The 22,981-nt window shown below is 48.9% G+C and overlaps 1 protein-coding gene and 1 long non-coding RNA gene across 3 annotated transcripts; one reads left to right on the top strand and one right to left on the bottom strand.

Annotated features, from left to right (window-relative positions):
• The first annotated feature begins 2,401 nt into the window (after positions 1 to 2,401).
• On the top strand, positions 2,402 to 21,010 carry ECSCR (endothelial cell surface expressed chemotaxis and apoptosis regulator). Of its 2 annotated transcripts, none has more exons than XM_061360586.1 (11): positions 2,402 to 2,502; positions 11,407 to 11,448; positions 11,900 to 11,950; positions 13,210 to 13,266; positions 13,770 to 13,817; positions 15,676 to 15,750; positions 16,363 to 16,461; positions 17,678 to 17,776; positions 18,386 to 18,422; positions 19,750 to 19,849; positions 20,368 to 21,010. In XM_061360586.1, the coding sequence occupies exons 1-11, from the start codon at positions 2,445 to 2,447 to the stop codon at positions 20,374 to 20,376; spliced, it is 675 nt and encodes a 224-aa protein (XP_061216570.1). In that variant the 5' UTR covers positions 2,402 to 2,444; the 3' UTR covers positions 20,377 to 21,010. The 2 variants fall into 2 exon arrangements, with proteins under 2 accessions (XP_061216570.1, XP_061216569.1); XM_061360585.1 differs by having other exon boundaries at positions 13,153 to 13,266.
• LOC133216141 (uncharacterized) lies at positions 2,498 to 12,422 on the bottom strand. The gene is made up of 3 exons (XR_009726564.1): positions 11,962 to 12,422; positions 4,613 to 4,719; positions 2,498 to 3,104 (listed from the first exon to the last, which is right to left on the bottom strand). It is a non-coding gene; the product is annotated as an uncharacterized LOC133216141 (long non-coding RNA).
• Positions 21,011 to 22,981: the final 1,971 nt, after the last annotated feature.

Raw genomic sequence — 22,981 nt, 5'->3', positions numbered from 1 at the left:
CTCCTGCTGAGCTGTGCTTCAGAACCCCGGCACCCTCCTGCACCTGAGCTGTGCTTCAGAACCCCTGGTACCCTCCTGCACCTGAGCTGTGCTTCAGAAACCCTCCTCCCTGACGTCCAAGCACCCTCCTGCACCTGAGCTGTGCTTCAGAACCCACAGCACCCTCCTGCACCTGAGCTGTGCTTCAGAACCCCGGTACCCTCCTGCACCTGAGCTGTGCTTCAGAACCCACAGCACCCTCCTGCACCTGAGCTGTGCTTCAGAACCCACAGCACCCTCCTGCACCTGAGCTGTGCTTCAGAACCCACAGCACCCTCCTGCCCCTGAGCTGTGCTTCAGAACCCACAGCACCCTCCTGCACCTGAGCTGTGCTTCAGAACCCACAGCACCCTCCTGCCCCTGAGCTGTGCTTCAGAACCCACAGCACCCTCCTGCACCTGAGCTGTGCTTCAGAACCCACAGCACCCTCCTGCACCTGAGCTGTGCTTCAGAACCCCGGTACCCTCCTGCACCTGAGCTGTGCTTCAGAACCCACAGCACCCTCCTGCACCTGAGCTGTGCTTCAGAACCCCGGCACCCTCCTGCACCTGAGCTGTGCTTCAGAACCCACAGCACCCTCCTGCACCTGAGCTGTGCTTCAGAACCCCCGGCACCCTCCTGCAGGGGAGCTGTGCAGAGCCCCACAGAGCATCCACACAGCGCTCAGGGCTGGAAGGACGCTCACCCCCAGGGATGGCGCAGCTCCAGGGTTGAGTCTTTCTGCCTGGGGATGGTGCTGCTGTGGAAGGACCATTCCAGTAGCAGGGTGAGCCCATGGTGCAGCTCTGGACACTGGGGCCTGCTCAGGGTCACAGGCAGAAGCCAGTGCCAAGGCAGTGCTCACACATCTCTCCGCACACACAAGCTTGCAGGGATGCCTTCAAGCACAGCAGCATGCAAGTAGGCACCATCCCTCTGGTCCAGGGATGCTGTGCCTGGTCCTCTGCCACCTGAAGTGACCCTGAGCACATCTCAGAGCAGAAAAGCTGGATCCTTGGGTGTTTCAGCCACTACAAACCATGTCTCCCCACCTTTTCATCCCCAAACAACACTGCTCTTACCTGGAGGCTCTCAGCAGACAAGCTGGGGTGAATATACTGGCTTTGTCCTCCCTGCACATGGAGAGGATGGAGCAGGAAATGCCTCTTCCCCCATTCAGCCCCGCATCCAGAAGAGATTTGCCCACATGTTAGAGCTTCTGGGAATCTGCACTCATTTCAGGATTCAGTAAAACCTTAATCTACAGCATAATCTCTGAGCATCACATCTGTGCCAGGGAGAGAGAAAATGATGGGGGAAGCTGCTGACAGAGGTTTTGTAAAGGCAAACCTGCTGTGGGATGCTGCCTGCTTTTGGCCTGATGGTTTGCTTGTGGGTTTGGAGGTGTTTGAGGAGACCCACAGGAATACAAGGTGCTGCACAGGACACAGATCTCTCCCTTCACTCCTGCTGCCTTCTCCCAGCCATGGCAAGCAAAGACATTGCCAGCAGCATAGATCACCCCCCTGATGTGCTGCATGCAGTAAAGGAGCAGCTCCATCGCCCTCAGCTGAGGCTCTGCAGTTCTCCAGGGGCTGGACCAGCCCCTCGGGCCAGGAGACAGAGTGCTGTGGATTTGCATCCTCAACGCCTGCACAGACCCTCCAAGCCAGGTGGACACAGGCACCTTTCCCACATGGGGACACCAAGACCCTTCTCCTCCCCCCAGACATCCATTTACATCTAACCCAGGGCAAACCTGTTTACCTCTGAAGTTCAACCTATGCCAGCAGGGGATAAACAGGATGTGCACAGACAAGTGCATTGCAAGGTTGGGGATAAGAAACCAAATGCCCCAAATCCCTTAGGCTGGATGGGGGGCAGAAATGGCCCAGTTTCCCAGTTTCGCCTCTTGGCAAGGAACAGGGATTAGGATAAGCCAAAGTGCTGTGTGCTGCATGTCTTGTACGGAAGGATGCTGCTGATACCTGAAAAGCAGCATCCCAGAGCCAGCATCCCAAACCCAGCATCCAGGTGCCCAGACTCACTGGAGCTGCACAGTGAGGTACAGGTATGGGACATCAAACAAAGCATCTCCCAAAAACCCCAATCACCATAAGGCAGCTGCCAAGGCCCAAGGCAGGGCAGACCCACTGTGCCACTGTTCTCCCCACTGCAAGAGCTGAATCCCCCCACCAACTGACGGCGAGGTTTCCTTTGCATCGGCAAGCGATGTCTCACATCCTCTCCGACCATAATGGGCTAACAAACACAGTTCCCCTGTGGATTCAGCCCGTTTCCTTCTATTCTTTAACAGGAAGTTCTGTGAGAGTCAGCCCAGGCAGGCAAATCGCTCCTCACCCTCTTGTCCCTCCCGGGATGGACAGAGCCTCAGCAGGGCTGCACAGCCACAAGCCACAGAGAAGATGCTGGCTCCGTCCGTCCATCCGCTCCTCTGGCTGTTTGGCTGCATGCTGTTCCGAGGTGAGGTGCTCCTCAGGGGCTGGGCGGGTGGATTTGGGGTGCCCGGCTTCATGGGGGGCACCAAAGGGGAGTGCCAGAGGCTTGAACATGCAGTAGCTGCCATGGGAAAGCTCAGCCTTTAGATTCAGGGGTGGCAGGAGTCAGGTTGATGGGAAAAGTGTGGCTGTAGCAGGGTTACAGAGTTTATTTGGAAGCACTGGAATGAAATAACTTGTACCCTGGTTAACAAAAGGAGTGTTTCTGCTGTGTTTTGTGATGCTGAGGCATTTTGTTATAAGTGACTTTACTCTTATTTGACAAAAGTTACAACATTTAAACACAGAGGATGTTGTCTTCTTCAATAATCTTTTTTCCTTGACCCATTTTAATTTTTCCTCTCATCAATATAAATACAAAAACCATCTGCAGGACTCACACAGACCATACCTCATCCTCACTGTAACAACCTGCTCCTTCATGGTAACTGTGCTTTAAGTTCTCTTTCCCACGTGAGTCGTGGTGTGGGATGACGGAATGGGTTTCCTGCTCTGAAGGGTGACAGGTTGTTTTTTCCTGCATCATCAGGCACCTCTTGCTTTGCTAACAGCTGTAGTAGCTGGGAGCTGAAACACATTCAAAGGAATAGAGGCTGAAACAGCATCACTGATTCTAATAGACAAGCACTTAACAAATAATGTGTCCCCAATCCAAAGTTTTTATCATTAAACCATACAAGTTGCCTATGGATTACAGCTGCTGTGCTGGTAATAATGGCAGCTTTAAAGGCAGAGAATGTAGAAACCAATTCAGTCAGTAGCTGTGTAATTCTGAGCAGTAACAGCATATGGATTGGAAAATTCCTCCCTTCATTAGAGGGCAATACTGCTGGCTTCAGCAGAGGGGTGAACTGTGCCTGGTATGAGACAAAGGGCTTCGAGGCCCCTTGGCCATACTGTGACACTCCTTAATGCCTGCCCTAAATGCTGTTTTTCCTCTTGAAGCTAATTGGGACGGTTGGTATGGGGCAGGAATGCCCAGGGGTGGTCAGGCACCTTCTCTGCATCAGGCTGAGATCCAGCCCCCTGCCAGTGCAGGACCCTGGCTGCTGCAGCATCAGGTGGAAGGGATGCCATCCTCCATCCTCAGTCCTGAGGGCATCACTTTGTCCTCTGCACTCTGCTGGAACCCCTGGGGCAGAGGCTGTTCTCACCAAGTGTGTGCCTGGCAGCCAGTGCTGGACCCCAACAGGGTCCTACAGATAACACAGTGCTGGTGCTCGCTGTGCATCCATTGATGCTGCGGTTGAACCTCTCTGGCTTCAATCTCAATCACCATCCTTCCCCCCTCCCCATCACATATGCTGTCTCACTTGTTTTTTTGCATTGATTCAACAGTTCTGAAATGGCTTTAATTGTATGTGTAATTTTATATCAAAGGCACTAAGGGAGTGTAGTACTTGGGGGGAAAGCTTCTACGCAAGGCAAGGATTGGCAAAGGGGGCAGAGGCAGGGCCAGTGATGCCACTGGTTCCCCAACACATAGGCAGCTGGAGAAGGGAATGAAGGAGCTCAGAAGAACTCAGTGGCTGCTCTGCACCCAAGCAGAGTGCAGGGAGAGACAGAATTTGCTTTGGCTGAAAAATAATACCTGCCTGTTCCCACACAGACCTTGTTGCTGTTGTTGTTAGGGGTTTCTTGTCTTAATTTAGTTCATTAATTTATTAATGAATTTATTAGCACTTCATTTCAACTTCTAAGCTCTCACAGTTATTTCCAAAGGCAGGTTCAAATACTATCCCTGTGAAATTGCCCAAGTGGGAAGGTTTGCAGCATTCCCAACCTGGCTTCCCTCCCCCACAAACACTTCACAGTAATTTTGTCCAAACAAACCTCTTCCTATGAATCGTTTCCATTACAATGGGCAGGCATTTTCCAGACAAAAGAATTCCACTGAAAAATTCCTTCTCCAAGCTGATGAGAACCCAGCATGATTTTCCCACTGCTCTCCTTACTGGCTGTGCTATAGCCAGTGAATGGACAATGCCATGAGAAGCACAGCGTATCAAAACCATGTATGCATTCCAATATATGTATCTGATCTAATCAAAATGGGGTGCAGCTAGAGGACAGACCTTCAGCTATCAGAAGAGCTTCCAGATAGAGTACTCCCATCCTTCAACCAGGGCATCCAGTGCATCCTGAAGCTGATTCCTTGGCCAAAGGAGAGGCCAACGCAACCCTGACGTGGTGAACAAGGAAGGGAAAGCAGGAGGTGGTTAGGAGAAATGTTTGTTCACAAAACAAACTGCTCCCTTCTAGTAACACAAAACCCCACAGATGACGCTGCAAACCTGACTGAAGCAGCCACGGATGGTTTCCAGGAATTATGTCCCATTTACAATACATGAGTCAACACCAGGTGTCCCTGGAGGGGATGGTGCTGGTAACCCAACACCAGGAATGCCAGGAACCGCTGGCAAAACCAAGGTGTGGGTTTAAGCCCAAGGCTGGAAAAGGGAGATCTTTATCCTGTGTAGTACCTCAGCTAGGTGCTCTCATTACTCCACTTAGGAGAGCAGACCACACAGCACAACCAATCCACCACAACAAGGAGGAATCCCCCTTTCAGGCTTTCTCATAGTTATGGGGTTTGGGGCTGCTGGTTTTGCCTTTCAGCTGCATCATCCTAGCACACCAGAAAGGATCCAAGTCCCCTCCAGTGCCTCCTGGCTAAGGTGGTGTTCGGAGGCATGAAAGGCTCCAGGAGACTTTGCCCCTAATGCCGGTAGCTCATGAAAATGCTACAAACCTGAATACACGAGGGATGTGCTTCAATGGCTCTGCCTTGCTAGCAGGTGGATTTCACAGCTTAGGGAGAAACTTCTTACCCATTGCTGGTAAGAAACCAGTGCCCTGGAACTCAGTACCTAAGATTCAGGGTTTGCTGGTCTCAGGCACAGAGATGCTGCCAGGGCTGGAGCAGCCCTGCTCTGGAGCCAGGCTGAGAGAGCTGGGCTGGGGCAGCCTGGAGAAGAGAAGGCTCCTGAAGGGGAGACCTCAGAGCAGCTCCAGTGCCTAAAGGGGCTGCAGGAAACCTGGAGAGGGGCTTGGGACAAGGGCCTGTAGGGACAGGCCAAGGGGAATGGCTTGAACCTGCCAGAGGGGAGACTGAGCTGAGCTCTTAGGCAGAAGCTCTTCCCTGTGAGGGTGCTGAGGCGCTGGCACAGGGTGCCCAGAGAAGCTGTGGCTGCCCCATCCCTGGTGGTGTTCAAGGCCAGGTTGGACACAGGGGCTTGGAGCAAGCTGCTCCAGTGGAAGGTGTCCCCGCCTGTGGCAGGGGTTGGAACTGGATGAGCTTTAAGGTCCCTTCCAACCCAAACCAGGCTGGGGTTTCATGGAGTGATTTCCTCCTCTGAAAACTCCAGACTCGGTGTCAAACCCAAGGAGCAGCAGAGGCAGAAGGGCAGGACCCACATCTCGAGCACTAGGAAGAGCAGCTGCAAACCCAGAACTCTAAAACAAGCAGGTTATAGAGGAAACTGGGACCATGAAGTAGCTGGGAGGGTGAAGCAGCCTGGTAGAGCCAGTGTTTCCTCACCAAACACCATGGAGCAGTGATGGTGCAGCCAGGAGAAAAGCCATGCTGCCTTGCTCTTCCATAAGCAACCACTTTTAGGGGAGAAACCCGACCTCACCACACACGGTATGGCAGCAGAACCCACTCCATACACGCAGTTCCTCACACTGTTTTTCTCCTGGCTTGTTTTCTACATTCAAGTGGTTTTTAATTGACTTCCTCTAAGACCTGCTTCCAGCAGAGCTCACCAGAGAGGAGCACAGAGCATGATGCTCCCAGAGGATGCTCAGGCCTGGGCACTGCCCTTGAGGAGGAACACAGGAAGGCTGAGATTATTTTAATTGCTGATGAGATCCAGGTTTCATTCCTGGCTCTTTAAACTTTCCATAACATCTTGGCCAAGTCATTACCATTCAGAACCACTTGGCAGCAAGCTCCCAACCCCACTGTGTTACTTGGGAATTAGACTCTTAAATACCTCTGCGGATCTGGGACCTGATTGCGGCTGTCAGTTATCCAGCCTGCATTACAACACTTCTCCTCTCTTCCTCACAGTTCCCACCTTATCTGCTGCACAACCCTTAAGGCAGAGGCAGCTTTTTTAGGCACTTCATAAAATGGGACCTAGGCTTCTGCAGAGCTCTCTGCTTTCCAGGTTTCCGAATACAGGGCTCTCTTTTCCTGTGAAAGCCCTAAGAATTGGGTGTTGCTGCTCTCTGCTGCTTCCACAGCTGCTGTGTTTCACCCAGGAAACAGCTGCCCCTGCGTTAAGCGGTCGGTGTGTTTGTCATGGCTCATTGGACAGAAATGAGTTGAAAAGTGTGATTTTAGGCTGCTGGGTCTCTTTTCTGAAAGCACGTGTTCATCCGACCTGCAAGCAGAGTTGTACAGCTCCCTGCCGTGCAATGCAGAACAGCACCACAGCTCCTCCCAGCACTGCCAGGGAACACAAAAGCAATACAAGTCCAGGATTACACATTATTGAGGCAGATGGTTCCTATCCATCACCAGTTCTGAGAGGACAGGACCAGTCCCAGGCCCTGCACCTTCATACTGGTGCCAGAGATGTCCCCTGCAGCTCCATCCCTCTATGAGCACAGAAGGGACAGCACAAGCCTTCCCAAAGCTGGACCCAAACCTTGCTGAAGCATTCCCAAGAGCTGGCCCAGGTCTCTGCTACAGCAGTGCTGCTATAGAGGCTCTGACAACATCTGGGAGTTTAAATGTCAGTGCCTCTCTTTGGTCTGCAGCTGGAGAAACCATGCTTTAAATGTCTGTGATTGCCAAGAATAATACCATAGCAGAAATATGTAAAATTCACCTTCCTGTTGGTTTACATCATTCTCTTTCTGTGCTGAGGAGCAAGTGGGGTGAGCCCTGGGAACACCACTGTGAGAGAAGATCCCACGGAGAGGCCTCTCTGCTCTAACACTCACATCTGATCTCGTGGAACTACTACAAGTAACAGAAATCCAACATTCCCCTGCTCATCCTATTGAAAAAATTACCCAAAAGCAGCTAGCACCAAGCTGAAATGCACCTGCAGCTCTGATGCACTCCTGTGCAGCCCTGTGGATAATCATAGAATCATAGAATAGTTAGGGTTGGAAAGGACCTTAAGATCATCAAATTCCAACCCCCCTGCCATGGGCAGGGACACCTCACACTAAACCATGCCACCCAAGGCTCTGTCCAGCCTGGCCTTGAACACTGCCAGGGATGGAGCATTCACAACCTCCCTGGGCAACCCATTCCAGTGCCTCACCACCCTAACAGTAAAGAATTTCCTCCTTATATCCAATCTAAACTTCCCCTGTTTAAGTTTTAACCCATTACCCCTTGTCCTATCACTACAGTCCCTAATGAAGAGTCCAACATCCCTATAGGCCCCCTTCAGATACTGGAAGGCTGCTATGAGGTCTCCACGCAGCCTTCTCTTCTCCAGGCTCTGCCACACACCTTCTCAGCCTATCTTCATACAGGAGGTGCTCCAGTCCCCTGATCATTCTCGTGGCCTCCTCTGGACTTGTTCCAACAGTTCCATGTCCTTTTTATGTTGAGGACACCAGAACTGCACACAATACTCCAGGTGAGGTCTCACGAGAGCAGAGTAAAGGGGCAGGATCACCTCCTTCGACCTGCTGGTCACACTCCTTTTGATGCAGCCCAGGATACGGTTGCTTTCTGGGCTGCAAGCGCACACTGAAGCCGGCTCATGTTCATTTTCTCATGGACCAGCACCCCCAAGTCCTTCTCCTTGGGCTGCTCTGAATCTCTTCTCTGCCCAGCCTGTAGCTGTGCCTGGGATTGCTCCGACCCAGGTGTAGGACCTTGCACTTGGCATGGTTAAACTTCATGAGGTTGGCATCAGCCCACCTCACAAGCGTGTCAGGGTTCCTCTGGATGGCATTCCTTCCCTCCAGCCTATCAACCAAACCACACAGCTTGGTGTCATCAGCAAACTTGCTGAGGACGCACTCAATCCCACTGTCCATGTCAGCGATGAAGATGTTGAACAAGACTGGTCCCAATAATCAGGAGTTTCCCATTCCAGCAAGAGCAGAAATCTGTGCTTCCCATCATAAATCCCTCTGCAAACTCCCCATCTCCACCTAGAACTGCACGACCTAGCTATAAATCACTTGCACCCAAACAAGCAACAAATATCTTGGCCATGCTTATGCTCAATGGCGAATCCTTTGAATGGCTTTGATGTTTATTGCAATTCCAGCTGCGCTGGCTGCATCCCGGTTATTATTGTTAGCTGTTTATACAGCCAGGGCCCGCCGTGGATGGGAGCAGGGGCTGTGCTGGCAGCAGCACTCGGAGGAAATGGTTTCCAGCCCCGTTTGCACGACAGTCTCCAGGGATGCCTGCAGGGAGCCGTGACGCGTGGCGCTGTTGGTACCCATCCTGCTGCCCAGCCCCACGACATGGCTCGTGTCTCTTCCTGCTTTGCACGTGTATATCCCCCTCCCATGTTATTCCACCAGGATGCTAAGCACCCTCACCAAAAGAAAACACCTAATAGAATAGAGCTTTTGATTATTTGATTTGGCAGGGCAGGCATAACAAGCAGCAGTGGCCAGAAGTCAGAGCCAGACCTGCTCCACTTTGAAATAACAGTGGTTGTGATTAGAGAAGCCAGGACCATTTGTTCCCAAGTAAAGTGCCAAAAGGGGGATCTCTATGATCCATCTCTAGGATTCCATCCCTCGGCCTCTTCACAGCAAAGCTCAAATGTGGCAAACAATGGTGAGCACATACTTGGCCAGGTGAATGTCAAGAACTGATCCTAGAATCATAGAATAATTAGGGTTGGAAAGGACCTTAAGATCAGCTAGTTCAGAAATCCTGCTTTTAAATCTTATTCACAATAACCCCCAGGTTTAGTTTTGCAAAGGGAGAACTCCAATGAGCCAGTGCTCTGGTGTGACCTGCAGTGAGGGGCTGAGCTGCAGAGGAAGAAAGTGTTGAGTATGAGCCTCTTCCTTTAGCCCTACCCCAGGAATACTGGAGCTAGCCCATGGGATAGCCCCACCAGGGATGGCCATACATGCCAATGTCATGTTCCTTGCCCTCAGCTTCTTCCCATCCCTAGAGGCTCTGTTCAAGCTCCCAGTTTTCTCCTCAACTGCACCAAAAATAGTGGAATAAGCAGCCAGCCCAGCACCTTTATTCACCTCTTCCTTTGACAAAGCCTAAGTGTAGACAATAGCTCTTGCTTGAGCTATTCTGGATGCTTTCATGTGCCATGGACACTAAAACAAAGCACCTGTGATAATTTCAAGAAGAAAATGTGTTACAAGCAGCTACTTCTCATGGGAAAAACAAGACAATGGCTTCTGCAAGAGAATTCAGGAGAAAGAGGAGCTGTTGGAGTTTGGCAGCTGCTAGAGGATATTGGCTCCCATGATGATCTCAGCATGTTATGTTGTGTGCTGAATGTATAGAGTATCCTATGGCATTTGGAAACCAACATCCAGAAATTGAGTTTCAATGCTATTTAAGAAGAGGAAGCCCAGCAACAAAGAAAACTTGGCAAACTCTCAGTATCAATGGAAACACCCCAAGTCATCACATTCTGAGCACTGGGGAGGCAGCAGTGCCCAACAGCCTCCCAGGCAACAGGGATGCATCCCCCTCCCTCAAAAAGAGCTTCTCTATCTCTTTAAGAAGGGCAACTGTGTGCCCTGAAAGATCTTTTTCTCCACTATATTAGTTGATTTAGTAAGTGAGGTTACATCTACCCATAAACCTGTCTATGTTACTGAAGTGATGCTCATTAACATGTCCTTCAAACCCTGTGGAGAAGGATATCCTACAATTCTCCTACACAATCACTCCCAGCAATTCACTATCTTTACGTTAAGGCAGTTTCCTATTGCCCAGCCTCCCTTTTCCTTGCTGCAGTTAAAAGTCCTTGTTTTCTGGGCCTGTTCCAAATGGATTTAGAAAACAAATCAGTCCCTTCCTCTCTCTGTAATTTAAGGTTTGATCACGCCTTGTCTCTCATCAACTAAACTAGACAGTTCTGCCTGCTAGTAAGCCAGAAAAGTATGGGAAAGATCTGAAAAGTCAGGTCTGGTTTTCACAGCCAAATCCTATCTGGAAAGAGACCATGTTTTATAATGTATTCACTGGTGTTTACACACTGTTTTGGTTCCTGTTTGGCTGGGATCATTGTCATAAAGCCTCAGACAAAAAAACAATTACAGCTCCAATGCACTTAGATGAGAAGAATGAGATCAATCAGGAGCTCACTACACCCAGACAGTCCCAAGGGGTGAGCTCTGAGCCAAGCCCTGATAACCCACATAGGCTGGATGCTGAATATCTCATCCCAGACACACACCACTGCCAGGGCAGTCAAAAGGCCTCTTTCAGACACCTACAGCACAGTGACTACCACAGAGTTCATCACCCACACTGGCTCCTGGTAACAAATGGGATGTTGCAGGTGGTGAGGCACTGGCACAGGCTGCCCAGAGAGGTTGTGGATGCCCCATCCCTGGCTCATGGAGGGGCAAACGACCCCACTGATTTAATATGGCCTTGCATTTCCCCTACAGCAGAAGATGACATCTCCTTGAAGGGTCCTGCTCCATGTGGGGAGGAGGGCATTTATCCTGGCTGAATGAACTCCAGTCCTAACTTATTCAGAGCCTCGCAATTTTGCACTCAGTATTTGCTACTACTCCTTTGCTAATGCTTTTGGGGAAATACATTATTTTAAAGTCAATACTACAGAAGGTGAGGAAACCCCAAACCATACAACCAGCAAGAACACCAGTGCATTAGTGACAGTCACAGATTAGCTCTGCTAATACTCTTATTCTTCCATTGCAGGTACTACAGCCTCCACAGAGTCCTCTGTCCAAGCTGTTACAGGTACCTCCTGGGTTGGGATCAGCTTATATGTCTATTTGGATGTGCATGCATATGCCCATGTGGGGATGCAAATAGAGCACCCTTACATAGGAACTCCCACCCACTGAAGGCCATTCTCCAAGGACCCTGCACTGCCCACCTCTGCCTGCCCCACTTATCATTCACCACCCCCAGATCTCCAGGGGCCATGGAAGCCACCGTGCCCATTTCTTAGCAGTTAACACACTCTCCTCCATGGATCCCCAGAGCCAAGGTTCCTTTATCCACATCCCTATAGCCACACCAGGGACAAACCCTCCCATTCCTATCTCTTGTTTCCAGCACCTTTTCAGCTGTCACTGTCTACAACAGCCCCTTTCTGGACCATCCTTCAGCTCTCCCCATGGGGAGCCCATTAACAAGGAGCATGCATAGGAGAAATCACCTCCATGTCTCTCTGCTTGTGTTACAGATCAATCCCAATCAACAACAAACAGCCCTGAAGTAAAGAACCATACCTCAGGTAATGCTCACCTGGAGACCTCAGAACGTGGCTCAGGGGCATCCTGGCTTCTAACTGTTCTGACCTTCAGCCTGGCTGGGCCATCCAGCAATAGATGGGGCTGTGCAGCAGCAGCAGGTTAGATAAGGACAGAGGTGGGGAAGAAGGAAATTTGTGATATAAGGGCTTCTGACCCAGCCAGCTCGCTCTAAAGGGATCAAGGTACAGGTGTAAGAACAGGGGAAAAAAATCCCTAAATTGAATAGGGAGAAGCAGAGTCATTAGGTTAATACTGCCTTAGCTCTAATTTGCAGAATCATCATGGAATCCCAGACTGGTTTGGGTTGGAAGGGACCTTAAAGCCCATCCAGTCCCAACCCCTGCCACAGGCAGGGACACCTCCCACTGGAGCAGCTTGCTCCAAGCCCCTGTGTCCAACCTGGCCTTGAACACTGCCAGGGACGGGGCAGCCACAGCTTCTCTGGGCACCCTGTGCCAGCGCCTCAGCACCCACACAGGGAAAACAAAAACAAACAAGAAAAAACCCCACCACCCCCTCAAAAAAAAACCAAAAAAACAACCATTTTTACTCTTTTTGTGTTTTTATTGGAAAGCCAAGAGCAGTCTAGATGGGATTTCCCTATAAATTCCAAGCTGGTGATCCACTCTTCCTTGCAAAGGGCTTACTGAAAGCTTCCCCCTCTCCCCCCATATCTCTGGATCATGTTCATGCTACGGAGTTTGGAGTAGCAGGTTGAGGAAGATGGCAGAGCTTCCAGAGCTGAATTATTGTGCTTAAGAGACTCTCCATGAAACAAAACACAGGAGTTGGTATTTCAGGTAACAAGCAAGCAAATACATCAGGAGCAGCAGCTAGATCAAGTGTCCAGTGATAAGAACACCTGCATCTTCAAAGCAGGAAAAAAACAGTGGCAAAATGGAGCCTTTCTCCACATGCCTCTTGAGCTCTGTGAGCTCAGCATCTCCATACTCTAAAAAAACAAGAGCTAATGCCAAAGCACAAGAGGTCCCTGACTCTGAGCAGGACAAAGGCTATTTCCTTCTCTACACAAGGAAATCTGCCCATGCTTTCCTAGCAGTTATCCATAGCTCCCAAGGAGCTTGAGGACTCTTTGCAATAGCCATACCCCACTCCAAGTTGTTTCTGAGCAGAGCTTGAGGTGAGCAGAACCCTTTGAAGTTACACTACGCTTCCTCTACAGAGCCTTCAGTAAAATCAACACCACCAACTGACTTGAACATCACCTCTGTGGGTCCAGCTACTACAGCCAAGTTGTTTTCCTTCATGACACCGCTACTAACATCAACTGTGCAAGGTAAGCATGGAAAGCTCTAAACTTTGCTCAGATAGGACCTGTGTGTGTATCCCTCTTTATCCAAGCAAAACTGGAGGCATCAGAAAGACTGGGCTAGTCCATGATATGCTACTTACTCAGTAGCAGCAATTTTGAATCTGAGTCTTTGCTAACAGAGCAGCTCACTCCAGCTCCCCAGAAGCATGGGGCTGGACAGAAGTGCTACCTAGACGTGGCAGCTACTCAGCAAGCCCGTATCAGAGGAGCCAGATCATGAGTCACCAGGTAATAGCCTGTGGAGGAGCTACAGGCTCCCCAGCAGACCTCTCCCAAGCTCACCTCCCATGTACACTCTCCAAAATAACTGCACAGCTTGCTAGCTGGACATCTTGACACTAGTTTGGAGGGGAAGCCTCATGCAGACAAAGCTTTTTTTACTCTATAGAAACCAAACAGGTTTCCATAGCACAATCAGTAGCAGCTTAAAGAGTTAATTCTCCTTTTCCCATGTTTTCTTCACCCAGATGAAAAGTCTACTGGAAGCAGAAGCACAGCAACTTCACCATCTCAAGGTACTTTGTCCTTTTATAGAGTAACAGTAAGTTTAGATCATTTCGTGATTACCTGGTTCACATGGTGCAGGTTACCTCAGCACTAGTCTAGCTTGGGGTCCAGCAACCAATAACACCCAAAATCATGTCTGGTATCCCTACAAGCAGTGATAAAACAGAGGACCAAGTGCACTTAACGTCTTTCACCTGGGATGAACTTGAACAGCTGGAAGACTGATCTATGCTTAGAAGAGGGAGCCCCTTTAACATCCTTCTAAAAAGAATAGTTTTGCTTTTGACAGTTTGCTTAACCCAAACTGTAAGCAAAAAAAAAACAAACCTGAGCATTCAGTGAGAGCTTTCTCAGAATAAGAGCAGAACCCAAGGGAGGAGAAGACTGGAATTCGCCAACTGAGCTGATTCCCCATTGAAGATTCAGCCTCAAAAAAAGCCTGCAGTGGTCAAGACAAAGTGTTCTGCCCCTCCAAGCCCCTGTCAGATCTTCTCCATTGCAGGCAAGGTTAAAAACCTGTGGTCAGCTCTGCCTGCACAGATGTCCAACCAGCATGCCTGTGCCCAGCCAAGCCAAGAGCCCCTTGCAGCAGAGCAGATTGCTATTAATTATAACCCTGCTTTACACCTGAGAAGCTCCATACATCTTTGACTATACAGATGCTTCCAAAAGTGAGATCTCCTGTTGCGTGAGACTCACCATTTCCCAGGGATGGGGTATCCATGTCAGACTCAGCAAACCATAGCTTCTGCCCACCACCTGTGGCGAGAAGAACAATTCCAGAATGAAACAGAGTTTGATGAGTGGTGAAAAAACCACACAGCAGCAGCCCCTGCTTCTCAGGGCTGTTCTCCACGTGGTTTCTGAGCCAGTTAGACGTGTTACTGCATACCCTTTCCCCTTTACATAGCACTTCCCTTTTTCCTTCTGACTTCTGGCAAAGCTGCATTCCAAAACAGCGAGGCTTTGTGCAAGCCAGGAACCCCAGTTCAGCCGCACACCGTGCCTGGTGCAGTGCCAGGAGCTGCTTCACGCTTCTCCAGGCATCACATACTTCTGGCCAATGCTGCTGTTGAGAAATGGGGACAGGAAAGGAGGAAAGAAGATCCTACTTGACCTACAGATGATCTTCTGAAACATTCCAGCATCATTTTTAGTCTCCTGACAGGGCCTGTAGCTGCTGAATAAGGTCCATGCAGACAATCTGGCAGTTCCACACACATCCAGGAGGCAACAAGGACTTTTTTTCTCTTTGTAGAAGTGAGACACACAGGCTAGCTTTACATTTGCTCGCAGAGGGATTGGAAGCAGCTGGCACAACCCAAACAGCCTCATATTAGCCAGTTTATCCCACTGAGAACTGGAGTCCTTGCTCAAACCAACCTCCACACTGCCACAGATGGTGTAACTCAAACTAGCTTCATTACTTGTAGGTAACACAGGACAACATATCCACTAATTCCAAGTGAAAGGGCAAGCTGAACAGTCAATTCACACCCATATTCTGCAGAATTTCTTCCCCAAAATCTCAGTGTTCATGAGCAATAGCAGATCTATAACCTTCCCAATTCACTCTCTCAGTATTCAGTTGCTCTCTCTGCCCCAAAACTGCATCAGGGGCCGCAGAAGCTGATGAGTTAACACAGGGGTATTTGAATTTTCGTTCCCCGAGTTTCTATTTGGACATGGAAAATAGTACAAAGTATTTTTGGTGGGAAGGTTGTAGCCTGATTATAAACTCCATATATTCTCAGATATTGCCAGCATTACCATGAATCCATTCTCCTCTCCAGCACGCCCATTAATTCTTTTGGTTATGAGATGATGCTCAAGGACAAGACTCACATTCCGTGTTTCTCTATGCAGATCAAGAGCCCACGAGAAGCAAGAGTACCACAGCATCAGTAACTCAAGGTGCTTCCTCCACTCTCTCACAGGGAGGTAATTACCACTAGATATTTTATAGCCCTTTACATAGCCAACAGCAAGCCCATCATGCTATCTTCAGGGCAGCATGGTGAACAGCCAGCAAGTACCTGAGGGATGCTCACCATCCCATTTAGCCCTTGAAAAACCTGCAAAGCTCCACAGAAGCAGCACTTTAGGGCAACCTGTTGAGCCTGGGAGCAGTGGTTGTGATTTACATCAGGAAAGGTGTTCTATGGCAAAAGGTTATAGCAGGAGGGAGATAGGATAAACTCTCCACACAAACATATAGAATCATAGAATGGTTTCATGCTCAGGTTCCTGAGGGGGGCTGGAACTAGATGACCTTTGAAGATCTCTTCCAACCAGTGCTATTTCATGATTCCTTACTGGGGACCCTGCAGAAAACCCTGTGGAGGTTCTCAGTTTGTTCACAAAAGGAACCACACCAAGGCAACCTGACTCCTATTCAGGTCTTGGTCACTTTGCTGTTGACATGGAAGCAGGTGGTCAGGATCCCTCATTATTCTCTTCAAGTGCGAGTTAGGTCCTCTAGCACTGCTAGGAATCCTCTTCCTAACCATGAAGAAAGCCCTTTACATAAAGCTTCTTTTTTCCCTCTTGCAGGCACCTCAAATCCAGTCACCCCAACACCAATGTCCTCTGGCTACCTGCCTGTGCCCACTCCAACAGATGATAAATCCCCACTGACAGTGGCAGCTTTCGGTAAGGTCTTGTGCAACCTGAGGAGAGGAGAGGGGTCTCTTTCACTTGGACACCCATCTTCAAAGATGCTTCCCTCAAGATAACTCCACAGTTATGCCTGATCCTGGAGTTTTCAGGGTACAACCCTCAAGAATCACTTGTCACCAGCAGGCATTAAAACACCTAATAAATAACAGTCATGTCCAGTATACAAGGGACAGACAACTTGGAAGTCCATCACAGCTACACTCAAGTTTGAGATCTTGCTCAGCATCAGTGTTTGCCCCAGCTCACTGTTAGGGCAAGACCTGGGCACACATCACCCTATATGCCTTGGTTCCCCTGACAGGGTCTAGAATAAATACAGTACCTGCCTGGAAGCTTAGCCATATTATTTTTACCCTTCATTCCCACCCCACCTTCCTGCTTTCCCTTGTGTATCTGCACCCTGCTTGGCAGGAAGCAGTCAAATCTTCCACATGCTTCAGACTGTTGAAGGATGGAACAAGAGATGGCATACCTTAACCTGGCACTACATCTGAAGACAGGCACAGTAGATTTAAGAGACCCATTCTGTCTTGGCCTATACTGTCCCCATTCTCCATAAAGATGAACAAAAAAGCCAATTTACTCATTTATATCATACTAAAGGGAAAAAAGTGTTATTTCAGAAGCATTTTAATAGTCAAGTGTTGACTTCAGAAGTATCATTTGCTTGTATCTTCTAAGGGAAGCCACGAGAAGTCCTAAAGCAATCTTAAAAGCACAAGATTGACGTGCAAAGATAAGCTTGATTTATTGAGGCCTGACATCAGAATCAGATCTGGACTTAAACACTGGTTTATTAGACAAATAACATCGTTCACAGTCTTTAGCTTGTCTCTCCCTATTACGTTACATATTTATCTGACTTTATACACCTTTAGGATAAGATTTCTCAACTGTAGTAGGGATATATTGACTCCAGTCAATCCCCAGTGTAATCAGCTGACTTCTGCCCTCCTGGCACTGCCTTACCAATTCATTAATCAGAAGCCCTTTGAGGCTATAACACAAGAGGATAAAGCCATTTGCTGTAGTGACTATTTACTTCTCTATTAACTACCATTGCTCATTTTAATAACAACATGGATTCCCTACCCAAGTTTTGAAGACAGTCAAAGTCTCTCTGCTACTCAGAAGCCAAGGACAGGCACGTTGTGATATCAATCACCAACAGTCCTTTCTGCATCCCCAGGTGTCATCAGCTTCATTGTTATCCTCATAGTGGTTGTGATCATTCTGGTCAGCGTGGTCAGCCTGAGATTCAAGTGTAACCGCTCGAAGGACTCAGAAGGTATTTACCTGGGGTGATCTGTCTTTCCCTAACCCAACAGTCATCAGTTTTCATGTGGATTTGGCAATTCCTAAAAGATGCTTTTAAAAGGCTTACAGAGTGCTGAGGTTTTGAAGCCAAACTGGAACACAGATTCAGCAGTTAGGAATGTGGTGTGACCACCTCTTTAGAGTCCCAGCCCAGACCCATCTGCACAAGTGAACAGCCTGAAGTTTTGCTGCAGTTAAATGTGCAGATTTACAAAGGTGAGCAGCTCTCCCAGCCGAAATCATGGAGTTTCACACTCCTTTTCCCTAGGAGTTCCATTTCCCACTAAGCAGGGCCCACTAGAGGGCAAGGCTGCTCCACAGCAAGGCTAGTAATTGCCAAAGACCAAAGGATCCTAGAGACTCGACAGTACAGGCAGCAAAGCTTTCAATCCTGCCCGTGTGTCGCATTAGTTGAAGAATTCTCTCTAACCAACTCTCAAGTATCCCCCATGGTGTCTTTACTCTCATTTGGATTTCATTTATAACCCTGTACAACGTGACTCAGTGTAACTGACTTACTTTATTGCTTAGCTGTGATGTTTTCTCATCTGTCCATCACCAACTGCTTTTCTCCCTCCAGACAAACAGAAACCAGGAACCTCCATGGTATCAGAGAGGTAAGGCTGCTCACACTAGTCATATTTTATGAAAGTGCCTATTTTATTCTAGACCTCCTTTTAGCACAGAAAAGTGCTTGGTTATTTCATGTTGAAAGAAGCATTTCAAGACATCTTTGAAAGAGGTAAAAACCTCAAAATCAGCTTTGATAGCACCTCATCCTATGCCTGATGGAATCCAAGGTAGAAGTTCAAGATTTAGGGGCCTCATTTCAAAGCTGCACTGTTATCTGTGAAGACTCAGCACCTTCCAAAAGCAGTTTGCTTGTCTTCCTTCACCTAGATACAGACTTAAAGTCTAAAGTTGGGTTTCTGGATCTTAAAGCAGCCACCATGAGATGAAATGAGGTCCCCCAGAATATCTTCCAAGACACCTATTACTGTTATTTAGCAAGTGCAGGATAAGGGGGCCCCAATTCAGAGACCTTTGAAAGAGAAGTATCAAGTGTAGGACGGTCCATCTGAACCCCATGGTCCATCCCTCCTACCAAAGAAGAGGCTACATGGGAGAAAGGAGCAGGAAACAAGAGCTGGAAGGGATTAAAACATGTTGCTCCTACTTTTCCAACTGACTGTTTCCTACCAAAGTAATAAACCCTGCTCTGGCAAGAGGCAAGGGACACAAGGAGCAAAGTCCTGAAGTATTTAGGTGCCAAATTTGCATCAACAGTTTCCAAATACCCTTAATGACTGTGATCTAAGCGATCTGAGGCCACTGAGGCAGCATATATCAGACAACTATGCTCCCAAGGGCACCCTAATCCCCAAAGTCATACAGTCTCCACTGCACTAAATGCATATCCCAGCCCTCAGGGTAGGGAGAAAGGGAGAATTTCACCTTCCTGACACTTGTGACTTGTAAAGAGAGACACTGCAATCCATGAGCAGCAGCAGACATAAAAATACCCAGGGCTCCCCTTGAATGACAAATAAACTCAGGGGTGTAGGACAGAAGGACACGGTGATGCTTCCTTTTGTTCCAGTTCTGGTAATAGCTGAGTCACTGACTACCAGATCCAAACGGCTGAACTGCTCCTGCTTACAAGCAGTGACACAGGTGACAACAGTGCTTCCTGCAGGGCAAGCCAGCACCACATCCAGATTTGCCTCCATGCACTGCTTGTTACCCCAGAGATCTCCAAACCTGTGCTCAGATGGGGATGGGAAATCTGGCACTAAGTGCAGGCCTGAATCAGGACAGCAGCTCAAAGGGAAGGGCAAGTCAGCCCTGGTCCCATGCACTAGGCCTGCTTGCCTCCAGCTGGGCACAAAGAAGCTTCCCTCCTCATCTTCCAGAGTGGTTAATCCTGCCTTCTCTTCTTGACAGCTGCTCAGCAGGCACAAGCCAGAAGGATAACAGCATCACCCTGATCTCCATGAAGAACATCAACATGAACAACAGCATGAGTTACCCACCATCAGAAAAGGTTTCCCTTCTAAGCCTTGCTTTTTAGAGAGTTATCTGGGGATTATTTCTCTTGCTAGATAAGAACATGCCCTTGAGGTATTTCTTTGTTCTCTTATTCCTTCAGAAGGATAATAAAACCCAGCTACCATCAAACTCCTAAAGGTCCAAACTGGTTCTAGTGAGCGGTGAAGTCTGGGTACCCATACCAAGTCTATTCAAGCTGTCTGAACTCAAGGCCTCAAGTATATCTCATGTATATAGGTGCCAGCCCCTAGGGCCAGCCACCAAAGGCAGAGGGATCTGCCATTAAATGAAGAGGTAACTAAGCTAGCCTTTGAGAAATCAAGGTCTCACCCTCCAGTCCAAGCTGACCCACTCCTCCCCCACAGGAGATGTACCCTCAGACTCATTCCACACAAGTCATTCACATCATTTTCAGTTATTTAAAAGCTGGGAGGGTGTTTGAGAGAACAAATGGCTTAATTTCTTTTGCCAGCCCAAAAAGGCTGCTGATGCACTGTTTTGCTCTTTTTGTAGGTGCTATGAAGCCAAGGGCCCAGAGCTTGAAGCTGACACAACCAGTGACGACTTTCTACGTTCTTTTTATTATGTTTTTAGGGTTTTTTTTTATCTTTAGGGAAGTGCAAGAGTGGACTTATATATAAATTATTATGTCCTTTCTGATCAATACATGTACAGTAGCATCCCACATAGCTTCCCCACCTGGGGTCTAAGGGCTTTCTCCAGTTACAGCCTGCCATGCTCAGTGGTTGGTATCTATTTTTTTATATGCCCTCAACACTCAGATTATTCCAGCAGCAAGAACCACCAAGGCACCATCTACTCCACCAATAAACTGCTGCCTTACATTAATGGCCTTTGCAGCCTGTGCAAGCCAGCCACAGGCTTGTCAGTCAGTCCAGCCCCACATTCAGTCAAACCCCTGCAGTAGAACAGCATGATCTGAAGCTGGAGGCCTAATGGGACTTAAATGACCAAGTGCTGTGTCAAATTCCAACACAACTGCTCCAAGCCCCTCATCCTCACTGCCCTCATCGTCCCCACAGCGGTGGGGATGACCATGTCCACCTAACTCACATGCTTGTTGTGAGGCTATGTTAATCTGTGTCTGTAAAGCATTTGGAGAGCCACGAATTAAAAGGTGCTGCTGAAATGCAAATTGCCATCTGAAAGACTTGATTATTAATAGCAATCTGCCTGCCTGCAGCTCAGTTATCTGCCCACAGGTTCAACATGCTCAAAGAAGACTTAACAGTGAAGAACAAAGTCTGTGCATAGACAAGGGTTTTATCTGAGTGTAAAAAGGAGTGGCTGCAAGCAAAATGCTGAGCTACCTCAGCTCCTGAACTTCAGTAGCCCATGTTTTTTGGGAGAGCTTCCATCTTCTATACCACTGCCCTCCCAGAGCTTCCTGCTAGAGCAGAAAAGCAACACCCCCTTCCGTAGCACCAAGAGCCATTAGTGCACCCCCAAATCACTATGATCACAAGAACAGTCCTCTGTCAGGCTCCACAGTGCAAGAGCCTGCATTTGGAGCCAGCTGGTTCACAACCTGAGCTGGCTCACACCCAGCTGCCAACTACTCACCACCTACAGCAAAATACTCACAAGCTCAGCAAGGGAGGATGATAGAAACATCAATACCCAACCTCCACACGGCCGCAGGAGAAACGTGCTCTCCGGTATTTCTGGAGGTCTCAGCTGCCTTATTGAGCAGCATAACATACCAGAGCACTAATTCTACAACTGCGTTTGCTTCTGCTCATTTTCACCATGAGTCCTGCTTGCAAGCTTCACCTTCACCACCTACACAGTACTTGGTCTACCTGGCAGCAGCACGCTAAGATACTGCCTTCTCATAGAACCCCAGCCTGGTTTGGGTTGGAAGGGACCTTAAAGCTCATCCAGTTCCAACCCCTGCCACAGGCAGGGACCCCTTCCACTGGAGCAGCTTGCTCCAAGCCCCTGTGTCCAACCTGGCCTTGAACACTGCCAGGGATGGGGCAGCCACAGCTTCTCTGGGCACCCTGTGCCAGCGCCTCAGCACCCTCACAGGGAAGAGCTTCTGCCTAAGAGCTCAGCTCAGTCTCCCCTCTGGCAGGTTCAAGCCATTCCCCTTGGCCTGTCCCTACAGGCCCTTGTCCCAAGCCCCTCTCCAGGTTTCTTGAAATCTCCAGACCTCTCCTAGCATGAGCAGTAACATCCATCAACCCTGAGGGTAAACTGCGAAATCAGGAAAAAAAGACCTAGTCAAGCACTCATAATAGGCATCACTGCACACACTCCCCCGGACGGCTCAATGACACATCATAATTTAGCCTGATTTCATTTTATAGGATGGGTAAGGGGTGCTCACTGGAACGTGCACTGGTAGAGGTAACTGTGCTTTGCAGCTGGCAATGAAGCCTTCAGCAAAATAAACGCAACACATCTACACAACTCCTACTAAGATCCACCACGCTTCCTATCTTTAACACATGCACCAGGCAATTGATGAGCTATTCTGAAATAAATGAGGCTTTTCTGGTAAAACCCCTGCACAGTAAGATGGCATCACTCACCCAGCCACCCCCAGGCAGGTGAATGTGCTTAAGCCCAAGCTCCCAAGAGATTCCAGATGGATCCAGATAGCTCCAAATACCAGTGACCTGTGGACAGTGCATGGAGCATCATGAGTAGGTTTTTAGTCCAAGAAGGCACCACAAAGGCAGCAGGTGAGTGTCTGCAACACCAGAGTCATCAGTGAGCATCCAGCTTTAACTAATGTCCCCTCCTGCGGGAAAGCAGACAGATCCCCCCAGACCTCTAAAGACTGCCCCGTGGGCCCCTACTGCTGCTTTAGGTCTCCTTCCTTTGACCTGCTTCTTCCCATAAATAACCTAACCCTCTTTCTACCCACGAAGAACTTGAACCTGCTCCATTCTGAAACCAATCTGCATCCAAAGCAAAGTTCCATAGAAATAAGCAACAGCAGCGCCATGATCCCCAACTTCCATCCGCTGCTGCTCACGGGAGGCCTCCTCCAAGCTGCTGCGCTCCCACAAATGCAGCTCCCTCACAGCACAATTCCACTTCTTAAGGAGCATTAGCCCAGCTTTAACTGCCACAGGGATGAGGAAACAACCAGCAG

Source organism: Neopsephotus bourkii, unplaced genomic scaffold (genome assembly GCF_033783945.1).
Source record: "Neopsephotus bourkii isolate Nb327-2 ecotype Australia unplaced genomic scaffold, CSIRO-AGI_Nbou_v1 NB_1031, whole genome shotgun sequence".
Lineage (NCBI taxonomy): Eukaryota > Metazoa > Chordata > Aves > Psittaciformes > Psittacidae > Neopsephotus > Neopsephotus bourkii.
The sequence above is the reverse complement of the archived record's forward strand: the minus strand, read 5'-3'. Positions and strand labels throughout refer to the sequence as shown.

Excerpts from the sequence above, each read along its gene's own strand:
- ECSCR (XM_061360585.1), top strand. The coding sequence starts at position 2,445 with ATGCTGGCTCCGTCCGTCCATCCGCTCCTCTGGCTGTTTGGCTGCATG. Across the intron at positions 11,951-13,152 it reads AGTAAAGAACCATACCTCAG|AGCCTTCAGTAAAATCAACA; the intron begins GTAATGCTCACC and ends CTTCCTCTACAG. Across the intron at positions 13,818-15,675 it reads AGCAACTTCACCATCTCAAG|ATCAAGAGCCCACGAGAAGC; the intron begins GTACTTTGTCCT and ends TTCTCTATGCAG.